General features: G+C 42.6%; 1 protein-coding gene across 3 annotated transcripts; it reads right to left on the bottom strand.

Annotated features, from left to right (window-relative positions):
• Window positions 1-49: 49 nt before the first annotated feature.
• rab1ba (zRAB1B, member RAS oncogene family a) lies at window positions 50-8,106 on the bottom strand. Of its 3 annotated transcripts, XM_029526475.1 has the most exons (6): window positions 7,837-8,106; window positions 5,057-5,129; window positions 4,862-4,957; window positions 3,172-3,267; window positions 2,607-2,738; window positions 50-2,099 (listed from the first exon to the last, which is right to left on the bottom strand). In XM_029526475.1, exons 1-6 carry the CDS (start codon window positions 7,848-7,850, stop codon window positions 1,905-1,907), a joined length of 606 nt encoding a protein of 201 aa, XP_029382335.1. In that variant the 5' UTR covers window positions 7,851-8,106; the 3' UTR covers window positions 50-1,904. The 3 variants fall into 3 exon arrangements, with proteins under 3 accessions (XP_029382335.1, XP_029382334.1, XP_029382336.1); XM_029526474.1 differs by lacking the exon at window positions 7,837-8,106 and having other exon boundaries at window positions 5,057-5,164; XM_029526476.1 differs by lacking the exons at window positions 2,607-2,738; window positions 3,172-3,267.
• Between the last annotated feature and the right edge of the window lie 10,396 nt (window positions 8,107-18,502).

Raw genomic sequence — 18,502 nt, 5'->3', positions numbered from 1 at the left:
CCACCCACGCCCCCCCCCACACCCCACACACCCACCCACCCGTGTGCACGTGCACACACACGCACACACACACACACGCGCGCACACACACACACAAAATATCTGTAGACTGACACGGCTCTGACACAATCAGAGATCAGTGGCATCACAGCTTTGCTTCTGCTCTGATCAGATGCTTCTGACCACACTTAAATGAGCAACGTGCAGAAACTGCAAATATATTTGAAAGCGTGGTGTGAAATACTGACCAGTTTTTCTTGAAAAGAGAAGGATAGCAACCCTGGCCCTGGGCAGAGGTCCTTATTAGACAGCTGGCTGTAAGGGAGAGCAGGGAGGTCATATCCGGTCAGCAAACCAGCACCAGTCAGTCCCTGAACTTCCAGACGCCACCAAATCAGCATACACAATCAAAGCCATTCCCAGTTGCGAACAAGCTCCAGCATAGACAGCACAGGTTACACTCCACCACAACAGCTATGCCTGTAACTCTAACATACAGAAAGAAGCTGTTTCTCAGGTAGATAAGGCCCCAGTTTTCCTCAACCACTGCCAGTCTTGGAAAAAAAATCCCACTGTGCGATCCATTCAGACAGACCAAGCCAAAGTATATCTTGGGTGCCAGACAGTTTTCAGAGCAAACATTGCAAGTGCTTGTCCACAGCTGTTTCCATCAACAGGTTGAAATGCTTCCACCCTTAATCGGACATCACAAATCAACTTTCACTTCACTCAAGTAAACAATCAAAAACAGTGACTTGTCCTTCAGCACAACTGAGCATACCTGTGAGGTGTTGGTGGACAACAAAAAACAGGCAAACTGTAACAGTAATAAAACAGTCATTGTAACATCAACGCAGACTATTCCTAATTGCTGCTTTGTCAGAGGGTTTAACTCATCACACCCACCACTGTTATCACTTGCCCTGTGATATTTAGTGTCATTCTAAAGGTCATGCTGCTAGATGTTGCAGCATCTTGTCACATTTGTTTTTCCTCAAGAAAAATAAACAAATGAATTCACATGATACAGTTTTTCTGCCTCTCTTCTGTCCCCCGCTCTAACTTGACACTCCTCTTCAGACCACCTGATGTCCAGCATAAGCTAAGAAAGTCCAGTTCTTCATGAGATTCACTGATCCACCTTCTTCTCAAGAACCGAAGGCCTCATTTTTAGGGTGCTGTCTGACATCTCCACTTCTGAGACTCATCAAGGACACACCTGCTTCCTTTGAAGCAGAATTTAAAGGTGTGCTAAGACAGTACATGCAGACAAAAACAAGTGAAAGACTGGAGACAGCCAGGAAACTGAGCAGAGAGCCCATCATGAATATACAGAGGCAAGACACTAACAGAACCTACAGAGCTATCTGTACAGCTCTTTGGAGCCTATCCATCACATTTGCTGCTGCTCTGTTGGAAAATACCTGTAAGTATGAATGGGAACTGAAGAAGAGGAGGCTCACCCAAAAGGCTTCTCCTGAATCTTGATCAAGAAATGGCAGAGATGAGTCAGAGTCTGAGAAGCATGGACATCTCCCACTATAAATGCAGCATTACAGTGCACACCTCAACATGCAGCATCCGTGTGTTTGTAAGAATAAGTTTCATCTTACACTCAAAATAAACACAGATCCCCATGAATATCCCCTCTTCTTCCTCTCTAGTTGTGCACTAACCTCAATGATACAGTGAGACAGTTTGATCCTCTCTTTGCCAAGACAACTGACTGGTCAGAGGGTTCAGTTACAGGATATAATGCCAGAGTAGTTGTGGTGTTGGTGGTGGTGGTGATGATGATGATGATGATGATGATGGTGGTGGTGGTGGTAGCAGAAGGAGAAGAAAGAGATGTCAGAGTGAAGCTGGTAGAGGTAATGGTCAGGGTGGTAGAGGCCCGGGTCCCTTTAACAGCAGCCCCCTCCAGACTGCCTAACAGGGGTGCTATCAATTTTTAAGTTGGGTTTGTCGCTGCCAGCTGTGGCCCCAGGACCCATGCGCTTCTTAATCTCTGCAGCCATGGTCATGAAAGCCTGCTCAACATTGGTAGCATTCTTGGCGCTCGTTTCCAGGAAGGGGATGGCCAAAGAGTCGGCAAACTCCTGACAGAGAAGAAAGGAGCATCACACAACAGTTTCTGGTCCGACATATGAGCCACTGGACGACCTGATATTTAAACATTATTAAGGCAGACTGTAATCAGTCTTAGCCACACTCCCCACCAATTTAATGTTCCTTCCAGTCTGATTTTTAATATAAAACATGGACCTTGAAAAACTATGTCCTCAGCATTTTTCAATGATGGATATTGAAATGTAGAAATTATAAAGATCAGATTAAATCTTTATGCAATATTGAGCCTGATCAGTACAGTCTGAAGGCTCATGAAATGTTTACTGTTAAAAGTTATGATTTGAGTGTGTTACAAAGGTCTGCACAATTTTGTGCACACTCCTGGAGCACATATTTTTAGACTCACAATGAACAACTTCAGTTTATATTTCCGGTTCCCTCATTGCACTGCCAACTATACTTTATCATCAAATTAGTCAGTTTAATTTTTAGGATCAGTATTTACACCAATAAACCTCCACATTCTGCACATATACCTTGGCTGTTGTGTAGTCCACAACTTTTTTGGTGGTCAAGTCACACTTGTTGCCCACCAGCAGCTTGTTGACATTCTCACTGGCATAGCGGTCAATTTCTTGAAGCCACTGCTTCACGTTGTTGTAGGACTCCTGCAGGAAACAACACCAAAATCAGTACAGGTGACACACCTCTGGGACCAAGCATACAATGTGCTTGGAGAAAATGGAGAACGTCCGGAAAGCAGAGATGTGTTTCCAACATGGATGAACATTCAAAATTTTGACGCCAATATCTTCCCTTTTACTACAAATTAATATTGGCTCCAAATATTGGTTATCGGACTCTTTGACTACTAATAATCAATATCGGTATTGGCTCTGAGAAAACCATATCAGTCTATCTCTAGTCAGCAATAATTTAAAGTTAGAGGGTTTGATGTGAATACAGTTGAAATCACTATGGTTCATCAGGAGTTGGGTGTATGTTGCATCTATAAAGTGAAATACACGGGCTATACCACACAAGTGTTAAGGGTTGATTATGTAGGAAACAATGCCCTGCTGAGATCAGCCTCTGACTCACCTGATCTGTCACATCATACACTACGATGATGCCATGGGCTCCTCTGTAGTAACTGGAGGTGATGGTGCGAAACCTTTCCTGTCCTGCAGTGTCCCACTGAGAAACACACACGCGCAAAGTTTTATCACTTTATCATTTAAGGTTTTTATTGAAAAGCAAAAACTTTGATGAGGTTGGGAGTTGACTGTGAGGTCTCAAATGTGTGCTAAATTCTATCCAAATTATTGTTCCTCCATTTCTGAGCCTGTGTAAGGTAGTGGGCCCCAGTTCTATGCTCAGTCTGAACTCTACAGAGCGTGCACTAACACACACGCTTCAACAAGACTGAAATATATTCTGAGCACCTATGCTCATAACTAAAAACAAAAAACACTTTGTAAACATGCAGGTTTGAGTCTGCACACACAGAAAAATTCCTCCTGTAGACTTATTGCTCGTTTGGGGAGACCAGGTGTCACCAGAGCATTAAAGGGAAATATGGTGCTTTTTAGAGTAAACACAAAAAACTTGTGCGACACCCACAAAAAAAAAAAAAAATAATAATAATTTAAAAAAAAAAAAAAAAAATATATATATATATATATACAGAGCAGACTCAGTGTCTAATTTCCTAACAACAAACTTTCTCTGTGCCCTGAAGATAATATCTAACTAGCCCAGTGATCAGTGATAGCTAAGATGTCTTTGGGGTCATCAGGTGGGAACCTCCTTTCACATGTGTTTCGTCTAGTTAGTCCCACAACACCTCCAGGAGGCTAAACAGTGATTCCCCCACCTATAGAATGAAGGTTAAAGGATATCAAACATTGGCTTTACCTTTAAACCAACAGTCCAGGTCCAACAGTAGAGGTGTGATGTTCATAAAACAAACCGGATATACTGAGTGGCTCTTTAACACGAACAATCAGAACTGAGTGGCAGTTACGAGCAGCTGTTGTTCTTTTTTGGGGGACAGCTGGGTTTTACAAACAAACAAATGCATAAACAAACACCTCCCTTGCTACTCCATTGAGTGAGATGGAGAGAAGCCACAATGGAGGGGAGTGAAGCAGAGAACATGAAGTGCTTATTTCATATGAATATAGCACATGATGTCATCTGAGTTGTCCACACTGCCTTCATGTGAAGACAGCCCAGACTTTAAAATCTAGTCAGCACATGCCAAATGAAATTATAATCAATATTTCATAATAACTCTAACTCAGATATCCCACCAGTATATTGGTGGACATGCGACCTGTCTTCAAAGAGCCAGTCTTTTCAGTGGCTCTTTGAAAGCAACAAATACACAAGATCCAGCTCCATTTAAACAGCAATAGATCCCATCTCTTACCAACATATCTCAATGGTTGTATGATTACTTGTTGTATTTCTTTACAGTGCTAAATGACAGCACAAAATATACAATTACCTTCTGTGGCAGTAACTCCATTTACCACCAGGTGTGTGGACTGGAGGACTGATGTGTAAAACAGCTAAAGAGGAGGTGTACACTGTGCTAAACGCAGATCTTGATATGCTCCGCGCTATCTGACTTTGAGGTGGCACAGTCTCTTCCCTCACTGAAAACAGGATCCAATTACAGCTTAGTCTGAATGCATAATGCACACACGCTCATCTGGTTTGAAAACAATGGTTGGAAGCCCTGGCTCAGGTGAGCATTTCAGAGTGTGTGAGTGTGTGCTCTCACAATCTGCAGTTTGATGGTCTTGCCGTCAAGCTCAACGGTGCGGATCTTGAAGTCCACTCCAATGGTGCTGATGTAACTCTCTGTGTAGGTGTCATCCTGATGGTGGATGACAGAAAAATTGGGGAAGGACAGTAAAGGGGTTAGGACAGATGTGAGAGGAACAGCCAAAGATTTCAGTTGGTACAGATTACTTACTGCAAAGCGCAGAAGAAGACAGGATTTTCCAACTCCAGAGTCTCCAATGAGCAAAAGCTTGAACAAATAGTCACTGAAACAGAAACAATGCATTTTAAATCATGTCACAAGCTGATAGGTAACCGATAGGTAACAAAATGTGACTTTGTCTGACACAAACCTTTCTCATAGATCAGACTAGAACAGAACACCTGCTATTAACAGTGGTGTATGGGGGGGTTAAAATCTAATGAGTTACTCAGGAGTTAAAGGATTTTCATGACAAAAGATCTCAATAGGATAACCAGCCACAGTCAGCACATGTTCAACGTCCACCAAGACACAGTGTGTAATGTTAAGCTACATTAGGCCTATTTACCCAGAGACAAGATCCTTCAGCATTTGTAAACATACAGAGTTGAATGTTTGAACAAAAACACTTCACACCCCACTTGACTATATATCCAATTTTTCCCATTTGACACAATAAATATTTTCTCTCATGTTTGTCACGTTACTGCTGTTAATCCCATTATCCTACCAATGTGTTAACTCATCTCTCTGTACTCAATTTCCTATCCTTTCTGTGGCAACAGGCCTCAAGTTCATTGAATCCTACTCCAGAAACAAATCTGTAAAAAACCCCTCTCAAATAGAAAAGCCTGAGTTATTTAGAGCAACTGTTCAGTTTCAATCACTCAAAATAGCAAAAATTGTTGTTTCAGTAGTAGATGAATTCACATGTAGTAGTGAGTACATGGAGCAGCAAAATAGTGTGTGTTGGACTAGGATTTAAAAAAAAAAAAAAAAAAACACATTACGTGTTGACTGACGAGCTTTAATGGTGTTGCCAGAGGTTTAGAGAAAGATAAGACATTTCTTCTTGCTGTAACAGAAACATTCTTTGCTCTCCCCCTGCTACAGCAGGGCCTATAATTCAGTGGAGGGCAATACTCAGGGATTTTCTGGATCTCCCTTTAAATAATAAAAGAAATTGTTGGATCCAGACCAAAGTGCCTTGATGTAACTCTGTTATGATTTGGTGCTATTTAAATGAATTCGATCATCCACTACTGAACTCAACCCCCATTCTATGCTCATCAGCCCCTGGATTATAAGCAATATGTAAGAAATTAATATAATATAGATACACATATGTGGTTATATTGCATAAGGCCCTTTAAATTTGCTTTTGTTTCTTTTATTACATTTGATATATTTATTTAATATATCAATTTGAGTTATTTGATATATTTGTTTTAACTGTTAAGCCCAGTGTGTCTGTGAATACGTGCATGAGAGTGTACATGCAGTTGTTTTTTTAAGGCACCAAAATTTCATTGTATGTGCTTTTACTCAAGCAATGACAATAAAGGCATTACAAAATGCTCAATGCTGACTGAGAAAAATACTTAACACAGACTGCACCAGACTCGGTGAGTGTAAGAATTTCTTCTGGGAATTTCCTGTGCACCCACTGTCCTCATTATCAGCTGTGATGAACTCACTTGTTGTGGAAAGCTCCAGAAAAAGCTCAGGAAAAGACTTCAATGATTATAAATTTATGCTATTATTGGTTGGAGCTTCATGCTTATTTTGTGTTTAAATAAATGACCATAAGGGAATTAGAGCCACCACACTTGAGGAAGATAATTGTGTTTTTGTGTTGCGCTGCCTTGCTCATTTCAGCTTTCACCCAATTACTGAGCAGAAAAGAACCCTTCCATACACAGAATTGATCTAATCCTTCAGCTTACCTGGGTAAGATGAATAAAAACTGTTGTCACAACACATTAAGTCAGAAAATGTTAAAACAACAAGGCTAAATTAGTCAAATTAAAGATGCTTGGAGCTAATTAGCACATGGTCAAAGTAAGTGATCAGTTGTTGCCTTTTTTTTTTTTTTTGTTTTGTTTTTTTAAAGGAGGGGGGGGGTCGTCTCAACAACTACACTTTAACAGTAGTGTATGAACGTTAAAATCTGATGAGTTACACGATTTTCGTGACAAAACATCTTGATTGGACAACAAGCCCCAGTCAGCACATGAACAATGTCCACCAAGACATGGTGTGTAATGTTAAGGTACACTAAGGCCTATTTACCCAGAGACAAGATCCTTCAGTGTCTGTAAACACACAAGAGAGTTGAATGTTGGAAGGGTGTGGGAAGTTAGCTGAGCCAGTTAGACCAGGTTCCTGAATGACAGCAGACAGAGGGACTTTAAAAAAAAAGTGTCCACTTCTGTCATGGCCGGCAAACACCAGGTAATTGTCGTGTTACCTGACGCTGGCCCTGACAGGCTGCATGACAAAAGAAATTCCGTACCTGCTAAAACAGAGTACATGATCGGCTGGCACCATGTTTTAATTCGGCACCAACCCTACACTGAATCTCCTATGGAACTGTGTCCATAAGGAAGGCAGCTTGACAATAGCAGGGTGAGGTTGTTTGTGGAGGCCACAGGTCACACACGTCCCCCCTGTGCGAAAACAGCTGTTTTCAGGCCAAGTAATCTACACCAGTGTTTCGCCCCGATCCACCGTTTTATTTGCCCAGTTGACACGACTAAGCACGAGCTAGCTGTCAGCTGATGCCGAGTGAAAAACATGTCCACCAGATCGACACAGTAAAGGAGCTACCCGCACCCTGTTCAGGAGTGTCAGTTAGCTGTTTCCCAATGAGACAACCGCCAGTTCCCACTGGCGTTCCCACAAGATTTCAGCAGAGTTACACAGGAGTAGTTTCTCCCTGGGCACAGCGTAGACCGGATTAAGGTGGACCGATTTCATGTAAAACTCACTATTCAGGATTCATGGTGTCACTCTGGATGTTTTTCTGTCGGCGACTCTTCCTTCCTGCTCCGGCAGAAAGATAATTTGAAAGTCGGGTATCCGAGGCACTTGGATGGCTGCTGTAGCGCCGTCTCTGTTATCGTCCCCTGGTCGTTCTGATGTGTTCAGCTCGTCTCACACAGCCTCAGAGCTAGCGGCCAAGTCACTGTGGTCAAACTAAAATATAATGAACTCCCTTTTCTCTCTTCTTTATTGCGCGTCGATAGCGAGAGGTTCAAGATGGCCGCGCAAGCGCGGTAGTGACGTAAAGTGACGTGTCTTACAAAACAGAGTGCTGGGTCTTGTAGTTCATTGTGTACATACTTATCCATACATATAAAGTTAAAACTTTCTATTCAGGAAACTATTAGTTCTGGGTTACAACATTCGACTAATCACGTACTCTATCAGTCAAAACTTTAGACAAACTTTCACAAATGAATAGGAAAGTCAAACCTTTGACTGGTACTGTATGTGTGTATATACACCGTGTATTTAGGGCCCAAGCACTCACAGCACGCGAGGAATTTGGGGGTTCTCCATCTTGGACGGCCCTTTGGGGAACTAAACATGCCCTAAAGCTCATTAAATTCGGACAGCATGTCATACGTGAAATTTCGATATTTCATTGGTTGCAGAAATCATCACATTTCTCCAGGAGCCCTTGGTTCAGGATTGACAGAGATGGATGAAAATTGGTACCCAAATGCATCATGATGGGCAGCAGGGTGGCATAGTAGTTAGTGCTGATAACCCACATTAAGCAGGGGCTTTTCTGTGCGGTGTTTGCATGTTCTCCCCATGCCTGTGTGTGTACAAGAAGAAGGATTTTGGAGATTTCTAGCCCTGTACTTTAACAAACTCTTCCTACAGTTTTCATCCAAATGGCTACATTTTCGTTAAGACCAGAAAGATGAAAATGATCTAAATCAAAACAGAAGGGGTACCTGCTTGGCTTGGCATGATTGCAAGTTTTTGAAGTTTTGCCAGGTTTCGTCATAAAAATTAGCTTTTCATAACTCCAGCATACATCGTCCAATCAGGTCCAAATTGGCTGTTCATTCGATCAGAGTCCTGCCTTGAACACGTCCATGGATTAATACTAAATCAGACTTAGAGTGTCACCTACTGGACACAGGAAGTCATTCTCAAGGACCATTCCTCGTAGGTTGACGTGCTCCTCCTAAAATTTTTATCCAAATTACTTTACATTCACTGATTATCATCTCAAAACCTTGACGATTGTAGTAAAGTGAAGTGAATGTATAAATGTAGCCCACAAGGTGGGCTAGTGTGACCTACCCCTACCGACCCCAAATTATATTATATATTCGGCTATAGAATAAAAACATTAAGATACTCATGCATTGACGACTGGCTTTAGATGCTATCAAACTAAAAGTGGTCAACAGAAGTATAGGCACCCTGCCCTACTATTTCTCCATAGCAGGCGAACACAGCTCACTCATATTAATAGAAGCACGTGTGATAATTAGCCACCCACTCACCGGCAGCGACACACTCACTACCACTGGTGACAAGGGAATAACATAGACCTACATCTCTACTTCTGTAGTTCTCATAACACGGACATACACCATCCAAGCTGCCCCAAATTCACTACGCATCAGGACCCAACCCTAATTACGCAGAGCGCCATCTACTGGACATAGGAAGCCAGCACCACTCATAAATAAAAGAACTCCTCCTGCAACACCACTTCACATGCACTGAGAATCAATTAAGATGAAAAGTTATCAAATTCTTATTCATCCACCACACTCGGTGGCTATGGCAATGGCATTTCGATGTGTCACCATAAAAGAGGTAGTCAGAATCAGAAATTGTTTTATTGCCAAGTATGTAAAAACATGTTAGGAATTTGACTCTTGTGTTATAAACTTGGACAAGGGAAAGGCAGAAAAAAATAATAATATATAAATATATACGTTGAAATTAGAAATTAGAACATTTGAAATATTTGCTGTGGAATATTTACAATAGTGCAGCAATGTGCAAATGTTTAATGACATTGACAGTCAGCCTTTGGAGAGATTTGGGAGACAGCCTGGGGTAAGAAACTATTTTTAAGTCTGGTAGTTTTGGCAAACAGAGCTCTGTAGTGCTGACCAGAGGGAAGCAGTGTGAACAGATTGTGTCCAGGGTGTGAGGGGTCTGCAGTAATAGTACCTGCCAGGTTTCTCACTCTGGACCTGCAAAGGTCCTGGATGCAAGGCAGGTTGGCCTCAATGATCTTGGCCCAATCCTAATGTTCTACTTACTACCACTAGCCCTCACCCAATACCCCTTACCCTTCGAAAGGAAGCTACAAGGGGTAGGGCTCTTTAATCTGGCCCTTCCTCGGGAAGTCAGCATCAGAAAACCCTCAATCTGAAGGGCTAGATTCATAGTCATACTCATTACACCCACTACCCCTACATGGAAAAAGCAATTGCAACACCACTACCCTCATGGGAACGCACAAAATTTAGGGGTAGGGGGTGTATTGGGACTGGGCCCTTCTCTGCAGACCTTAGAGTCTGTTGTAGTCTGTTCCTGTCCTGCTTGGTGGCCGAACCAAATCAGACAGTGATGGAAGTGCAGAGAACAGACTGGATGATGGTGGTATAGAAGATGACAAGCAGCTCCTTAGGCAGGTTGAACTTTCTCAGCTGACGCAGAGAGTACAACCTCTGCTGGGCCTTCTTCCTTGCAGAGTCTATGTGAGAGGTCCACTCCAGGAACTTGAATTAGTCCACACTACACACTGTACTGTTGAGGGTTGTGAGAGGGATTAGGGTGGGCAGGTTCTTCCAGAAATCCACTGTCATGTCCACAGTCTTCCGTGGATTTAGCTCCAGGTGGTTGTGACAACACCAGACGACCAGTCAGTCCATCTAGTGCCTTTAGGCACACTCATTGCCGTCCTGGATGAGGCCGATGACCGTTGTTTTGTCTGCAAACTTTAGAAGTTCTACAGACAGCTTATCCAAGGCATAGTCTTTGGTGTAGGAAAGAACACATCCCTAGGGGGCACCAGTGCCGATACTACGGGTGTTGGACAGAATGTTACCCAGCCTCACCTGCTGTCTCCTGTCGGTGAGGAAGTTGTAAATCCACTGACAAGTGGAGACCGGCACGGTGAGCTGGGTGAGTTTGTCCTTGAGGGTTCCTGGAATGATGGTGGAGCATTTTAAATCAAATCAAATCAGATTTATTTGTATAGCGCCAAATCATAACAAAGTTACATCAAGGCACTTTACATATAGAGCAGGTCTAGACCAAACTCTTTATAAATTTATTTAAAGAGACCCAACAGATCCCCCAATGAGCAAGCACTTGGCAACAGTGGCAAGGAAAAACTTCCTTTAAGAGGCAGAAACCTCGAGCAGAACCAGGCTCAGGGGGGGACCAGCTAGGAGTTGGTAGGAGTTGGCAGTTAGGTAGGAGGGGCCAACTGGTCAACGCAGGATCTCAGACAGGAAGGGGACACATCCTGGGGCTTTCCTGATCTTCTTCCTCTGAAAGGGTTGAAACACATCCTCTTCACAAATCCTCAGTGCAGGCCGTGGAGGGGCAGGGTGCTCAGGTACAGTACAGCCGTTGGGAGTTGTGAATGCGGTGGGTGATGAGTAGCTCCTCTTAGCTACTCCGATTTCCCTCATCAGTGTGTTCCTGGCCTGCTTGCGCAATTTCCGCAGTTTGGTGTTAAGCTATGGTTTGTTGTTGTTGTATGTGCAGAGGGTTTTGGTCTGCACACACAAGTCCTCAGTCAATGTCATTTCGATGAGGCCCATTGCTATGGCTTCAACGACACTCAGATCATTCCAGTCAAAGCAGGCCTGTAACTCCAGCTTTGACTCAGCAGTCTATCTCTTCACTGTCCTCACTACAGGCTTTGTAGATTTTAAGTTCTGCTTGCCATGCAATGATTGGAGAGTTCCAATGCAGCGCATGGGACAGAGTGATAGGAGTAAATAACTTTTTTCATATAGGGGTAGTGGGTATAACAAGGGGTAGGGGTTATGAAGGGATTTCATATGCTGACTCGCTGAGGGAGGGCCATAAGGGAAAATTTCCCAGAATGCTGTACATCATCATTTGCATACTGAATCAAACAGCAATGGCGACCTCCAGAGAGCAAGAGGATGTGGAGAAGTCGGAGAAAAAAAAACTACAAATGTACACATGATTTTGCATGGAAAAGTTGTAAAAATGTTTAGTAATCACGTTTTTGTATAGAGAACAGTTTAACGTATGATAAAGAAATATGTGACCACAACAATGGCTGTTCATGATGAGAGTTGGCTAGGTAACATTACCGTGTTAACATAGCTTGTTAGATCTTCCTAGGGAAAATTACAAAGTCCTACCCCTTGTGGTTTCCTTTCAAGGGTGAAGGGGTAGTGGGTGAGGGCTAGTGGTAGTGAGTGGGGTGAACATTGGGATTCGCCCTTAATGTGCCGCCTGTACTTGGGGAGTTCTTGACTTAGGTTTCCTCCCATCCAATCCCATAGGATGATGAGCAGGGACTTTGGATGTTTTTTTTCCACATTTGTTACATGATCAGCCAGGTGTTGTAATGTCTCTGTGATACAGGCCTGAGGTGGAATGTGCACACTGACCAGGATAAACAAGGAGAAGTCCCACAGAGTAAAACGGTTTATGATTTATGAAAAGGGACTCCAAGTGAGGGCTGCATGATTTCTTCAACACTATGACATCAGTACACCAACTATAATTAATATAAAAGCACGTTCCGCCTTGTTACTCGGCCCACTTGGAAGAGCTGGAAGCCCAGCAGCTGGAGAGAAGAGTCCGGGATGTGCTCAGTGAGCCAGAGGCCAGATTCCCAAAACTTGCTTAAGAAAAGTTCCTTTTAAATGTTTAATGGGTCATACAATTCAACAGCCACAACCTGCAGGAGTACACTGACAACATACTCTCTTACATCAAAAACTGCATTGCATTGCATTCAACTTTTACCGTTGAATAAAGGGTCAGGGTTTTTCCCACCTGGGCATCTCCACCCCCATCTGCCAGTGGATCAAGGACTTCCTGACAGACCGGCCACAGTCCGTGAAACTTGGCCCCCACCTCTCCGCCACCATCACACTCAGCACCGGTTCACCCAAAGGATGTGTACTGAGCCCCCTCCTGTTCATTCTCTACACACATGACTGCTCCCCCATCCATCTCTCAAACACCATCATCAAGTTGACACTACCGTGGTCAGGCTCATCTCGGGGGGGGTAAGTCTGACTACAGAGATGAGGTCAACCAACTGACAGAGTAGTATTCAGCCAACAACCTGCCGCTGAACACAGCAAAAACAAAAGAAATGATCCTGGACTTCAGGAGGGGCAGGGCTGACCCAGCCCCACTGTACATCCATGGGGACTGGGTGGAACGGGTCAGCTCCATCAGATTCCTGGGAGTGCAGCTGTCCGACAATCTCTCCTGGACTGCTAACACCACAGCGGTGGTGAAGAAAGCCCAGCAGCGACTCTACTTCCTGAGGGTGCTCAGGAGGAACAATCGAGAGGAGAAGCTGCCAGTGATGTTCTACAGAGCCACCATCGAGAGCATCCTGACATATTGCATCACATCGTGGTACACAGGGTGCTCAGCAGCAAACAGGAGAACACTGCAGGGGGTGATCAACATGGCCCAGAAAATCACTGGTTGCTCTCTGACCAGCCTAAAGGAAATTGCCAGCTGTCGCTACCTCAACAGAGCTGCCAGCATCATTAAGGACACTTAGCACCCCAGCAGCCACCTGTTTGACCTACTACCCTCGGGCCGAAGGTATAGGTCTCACAGAACTGAGGCAAACAGGCTCAAGGACAGCTTCTTCCCCAAAGCCATCACTGCACTGAACAATAATAAGTGTTTACACTCTGCACTTTAACTTTAATACGGCTCAATATCCAATATCCAGTGCAATATTTTCTTGTGAATAATAATTTCTTGCGATATCAGCCGATGACACATTCCACAGTTCTGAATATAATTCTGGCTTACATCTTTGTACTTTTTCATATTTTGCACATTTTATATTTCCTATTTAGTTGTATATATTTTGATTATTTATCCTGTACATATATCTCTTCTATCTTCATTTTCACTTCTACCTTGAAAGGACCTTGGAGCTGGACTCAAATCTCATTGTAATGTAAATTACAATGACAATAAAGGCAATTATGATTCTGATTCAGATATTAATTCATGACATGTTTTAAGAAGTTCATAAGTAGGAAAAATAAACAAATTCGTAAGATTTGAGACTGTTCTTAAGAAAACATTGAGGAATTGCACTTAAGCACTGTCTTATGAACTTTTTAATTTAGATCTTGACATTACTTAAGATCTTTCTTAAGAACAGATTGGAGAATCGGGCACCAGGTTCCAATGAAGCACAGGGTGGGAGAGTGGTGAAAGTCCAAGTTTTTGGAGTTCAGCAGCAGCACTTTGTCCATCTTGTTGGTCAGGGAGCAGACATTAGCCACGTGTATCGCTGGAAGTGCAGTGTGTACTCCTCGTTGCTTCAGCTTTACAAGTGCTCCTGCACTTTCCCCCGCCGGCGTCTGCGTCTCCAGGCAACTCCGTAAAGATCTGCTGCGCCTCCAACCAAAATCTCCAAAACAGTTTCGGGGCTTGTGAAAAATGGAGGAAAAAGAAAGTGTCTCTCATGTTTAAGAGTTAATCTCTGTTGAAGTGAGCTGTGGTCAGTGACAAAAGAAAGGCTTTAAGAAAAACGAAAACGATTGTCCTTATAACTGCAGCATACTTTGTCCATTCCACCCCAAATTTTGTACAAGTAATAAGACTCCTTCCCTGAACACTGTAAACACTGAGTCACACACAGACAGCCACCTCCTGGACACAGGAGGTTGACCTAATAACACATCAGATTTAGATGATACTTAAAGGCTGTGCTCTCTACATCCTACTCTACAACATGACACAAGATTGATGGAAGTTCCACAGCACCAGTGTGGACACTCAATGACATTAAATTATAACATACATTGTCCAATATGGCCCAATGTGTGTCATGCCATCTGTCAATTCTGAATCACACAGTGCCACCTCCTAGACACCAGTGATGGGAATTACTCCATCAGTTACTAACCACGTTACCTTTTTCATAAACAAGGAATCTAATCGATTACTCTTCCCATCTTTATAACACCATTGCCGTTAATGCCAAAAATGCAGCGCGTTAGAGCTCTCTGTGTTCTACCATGTTCTGCCAAAGTCTCTGTCTCTCCCAGTTCCTCTCCTCTCTCTCCCTGTCCTCATCCTGCAGGTGGTGACTCATCGCCATCCCATGTTCCTGCAACACCTGCTGGTCCCATATTTCATGAATGCTGTACCACAGCTCAACTCTGCCTATCTCTCTCTCTCGCCTTCTCTCCCACTCTCAACCCAACCGGTCGAGGCAGATGGCCGCCCCCCCTGAGCCTGGTTCTGCTCGAGGTTTCTGCCTCTTAAAGGAACTTTTTCCTTGCCACTGTTGCCAAGTGCTCATCGGGGGATCTGTTGGGTCTCTTTAAATAATTTTATAAAGAGTTTGGTGTAGACCTGCTCTATATGTAAAATGCCTTGATGTAGCTTTGTTATGATTTGGGGCTATACATATAAATAAATCTGAAATAAATCTGAAATCTGAATCCGTGTCTGACAATACTATCGACTGATTACACTAGCAATTTACATTAACGTGAACATGCAATAAAGGTCACAGTAACCTGGGTTAACTAGCAAAACAGTTAAATGTCAGAACTTTCCATTACAACCTTTAATCAATAGTTCATATTTTCTCAGTTGTTTAATGCACTTATTTATAACTTATTGTTTATTTCCTCATTTTTACTAATCAAGTATCATTTATTATCTTGTCTTATTTTGCATCTGACAATGATAATCTCATTGTGCTGGATAGTGGTGAGGACAGTAGAGAAGGCGTCTGCTGAGCTCAAAGTGAGCATAATTTCCCAGCAGGACTGCTGGCTCCTCCCCAAAGTCTTCTTACTGAACACATAGGACTATGCTTCCACCCAGAGCACTAATATCATCAAGTACACTGACAACACAACACATTCTTCACCTCATCAGAGGGAGTGGATGAGTCATCATACAAGCACCTTCACTATTAGTTCACTATCTATGGAGAGGACTCGTTGAAACCCTAACCCACCAGACCACCAGTGGTGAGTCTGGTATGGCAACACAATCTTGGCTGAGCGGAAATCACTGCAATACACGACCAGAAGGGCACAGAGGGTCATTGGCTCTGACCTCTCCTCTATGGACACTATATACACCCAACACTGCAGTAGGAAAGCACAGAGCATCCTCTGAGACAAACACCACCATCCTATGTTCAAGTGGGTGGGCTCAAACTATGACCTGCAACACTACAGGTCTGTGAGCATCAGCATTCACAAGGCCCTCTTCAACAATAGTTTTTTCCTGCTAGCACCAAGCTACTGTCCAACGACATTAACAAGGGAAAGGCATACCTCATTCTGCAATCTTGTGTGTATAATGTACAAGTATATAATTGTAAAATGAGATTTAATTTGTTTTGTGTGATTGGCGAATGTGTTGTTTGTATTTCTTGATGGAATGGGAACTGTGTTGTCAATATTTTTTTTTCGGTGTTGGTGTAACATGTTCATTTTGAGTGTATATATAATTACACAAAACCCACAAAAACTATCACACTATTTATTATTAATTTATTAACACATGCTTTTATTTTGATAGCCTACTGTACATCAGGAACTGTATTTGTTGTTGCTCCACCCCTGTGAGATTATGTTTCTCCCACCTCTGCCTCTTTCCTGCGATGTTCATGTGGGAAGAAGTATGTGGCCATATTATCTCCTGCCCCATTATTCTGTTTACCCCCATAGCTCTCCATGATCCATCTCTAATGTGTCAGTACAGTATGTTTTGTTAATATACTTCTGTAATGTGTAATGTCATTTTTATAACTTCTGTCTGTGTTATGGGTTACGTTTTCTAGCTGGAGCTGCATATTGACGTTTCTTTAATGCTACAGTGCCACGGTCCGCAATACAAGGTCACTGACAACCAAATGAGAGAAGCTGTCCGTCTCTTTCTTGGTTTGGGAAAAGAAATACACAACGCAGAATGACACCAGTCACATTGACAGAGGGACCAGTGAGGTGTGCTGGGTTTTGTGCGCAGGGATGTTGAGCGGTCCTACTTTTTTGTTTGGTTAAAAAACAAAGAATGTACATTAAAAAGGACCTGAGTATTCTCATCAGAGGAAGTTGTCCCCGTGTTGTGCTTACCCACACTACAACCCAATATATATACAGTGTTTCCCCTAGGATTGCAGCCTTGGGGGGAGGGGGGTTGGATAAAAACATGAAAAAAGGAATTGGAATCATAATATATTTTAATGACAAGAATATATAATAATACAATAGAGCTGAACAATAAGGAGTTTTTGTCACTGCAGTGAATCTTCCTGGGCTTCTGGGAGAACATTTCCAGCGCCTCTTCATCTGGGAAGTCTGAAACTTCTGGCCCATTTATTGAGAGCTGCAGGAAGGCTGCTAGATGCAGCCTATTGCAGATGTTTGTCTTGACCTGCAAACACATTCACTGTTAGGCTTTAAAAATGATAGCTGATGCCTTAAAATAGTTATAGCATAGCTGCAAATCCTATTGTGAAAAGTATTTATTACCCTGTTCACAGGTAAGAAGTCCCTCTCACAGTTTACACTGCTGACCAGGACCGTCAGGGCAATGGAAGACAGCAGGCTCATTGTTGGGTACAGGACACCAAACTCCTCATATTTTGAGGACAGTTCAGATTGTATGGCCAACTGTGTCTTGTTCTGAAAATGTTCAAAATGAGTCTGCTCATCTGTGTTCGAGGCCGAAACTCCGCCATCTGTGATACAGAGCGCAGAGGAGAACTGTGCAAACATGGAGAGACAGAAATGACATTCTGTCGCGTAAATAAAATAAAAACCATATTATTATGTTATTTGATAAAAGAAGGTAGCTATAAAGATGTTCTATAGGAAAATTAACCTTCAATGACGTCTGTTGTGATCTGGCGCTATATAGAAAATTAAGTTATATTAAATTGACTATATATTGGGCCGCCCCCCAATATAATGGTAGGGGAAACACTGATATATGTAGACGTGTTGTTAGCACTACACCAGCATTACTTAATGTTTATAATGTGTGTGAATATATAGCTTCCCTTTTTTGTACTTTATTGAAACTGCTGCTCTTTCGACTTTCATCCTTCAATTTTTCTTTACAAATCCGACTTTGAGGAAAAGAATTCCAATGTGCCTGTATAGTAATGTGATTCAATTTAATTTTATTAATTTATTTAATCAAGAATATAATGATTTAAATATAAGATACAAGTGAACAACACTGCAACTAAAGTGGTCACAGTTTTGCAGTTTTGAGTTTTGAGTTTTTTGGGTTTTTTTTTTGCTGAAATACCTAAAAAACATCACAAAAAAGTGAAAGTCTGTTAAACTGCGCTGTTTGTGCCTGACATTTGCAGCCGTTAACTGCTTTTTGCCCTGCAAGGACAGACTTAATTAAGCATAATTCACTTCCAAG

This window comes from Echeneis naucrates, chromosome 18, assembly GCF_900963305.1.
Source record: "Echeneis naucrates chromosome 18, fEcheNa1.1, whole genome shotgun sequence".
NCBI lineage: Eukaryota > Metazoa > Chordata > Actinopteri > Carangiformes > Echeneidae > Echeneis > Echeneis naucrates.
This window is presented reverse-complemented; position numbering and strand designations above follow the sequence as displayed.

What these genes read in the sequence shown, in the direction of transcription:
- rab1ba (XM_029526474.1), bottom strand. Translation starts at nt 5,149, where the DNA reads ATGCATTGTTTCTGTTTCAGTGACTATTTGTTCAAGCTTTTGCTCATT. An exon ending in TGTATGATGTGACAGATCAG is followed by an intron (nt 2,739 to 3,171) that starts GTGAGTCAGAGG and finishes TGTTTCCTGCAG; the next exon opens with GAGTCCTACAACAACGTGAA. An exon ending in TGGACTACACAACAGCCAAG is followed by an intron (nt 2,100 to 2,606) that starts GTATATGTGCAG and finishes CTTCTCTGTCAG; the next exon opens with GAGTTTGCCGACTCTTTGGC.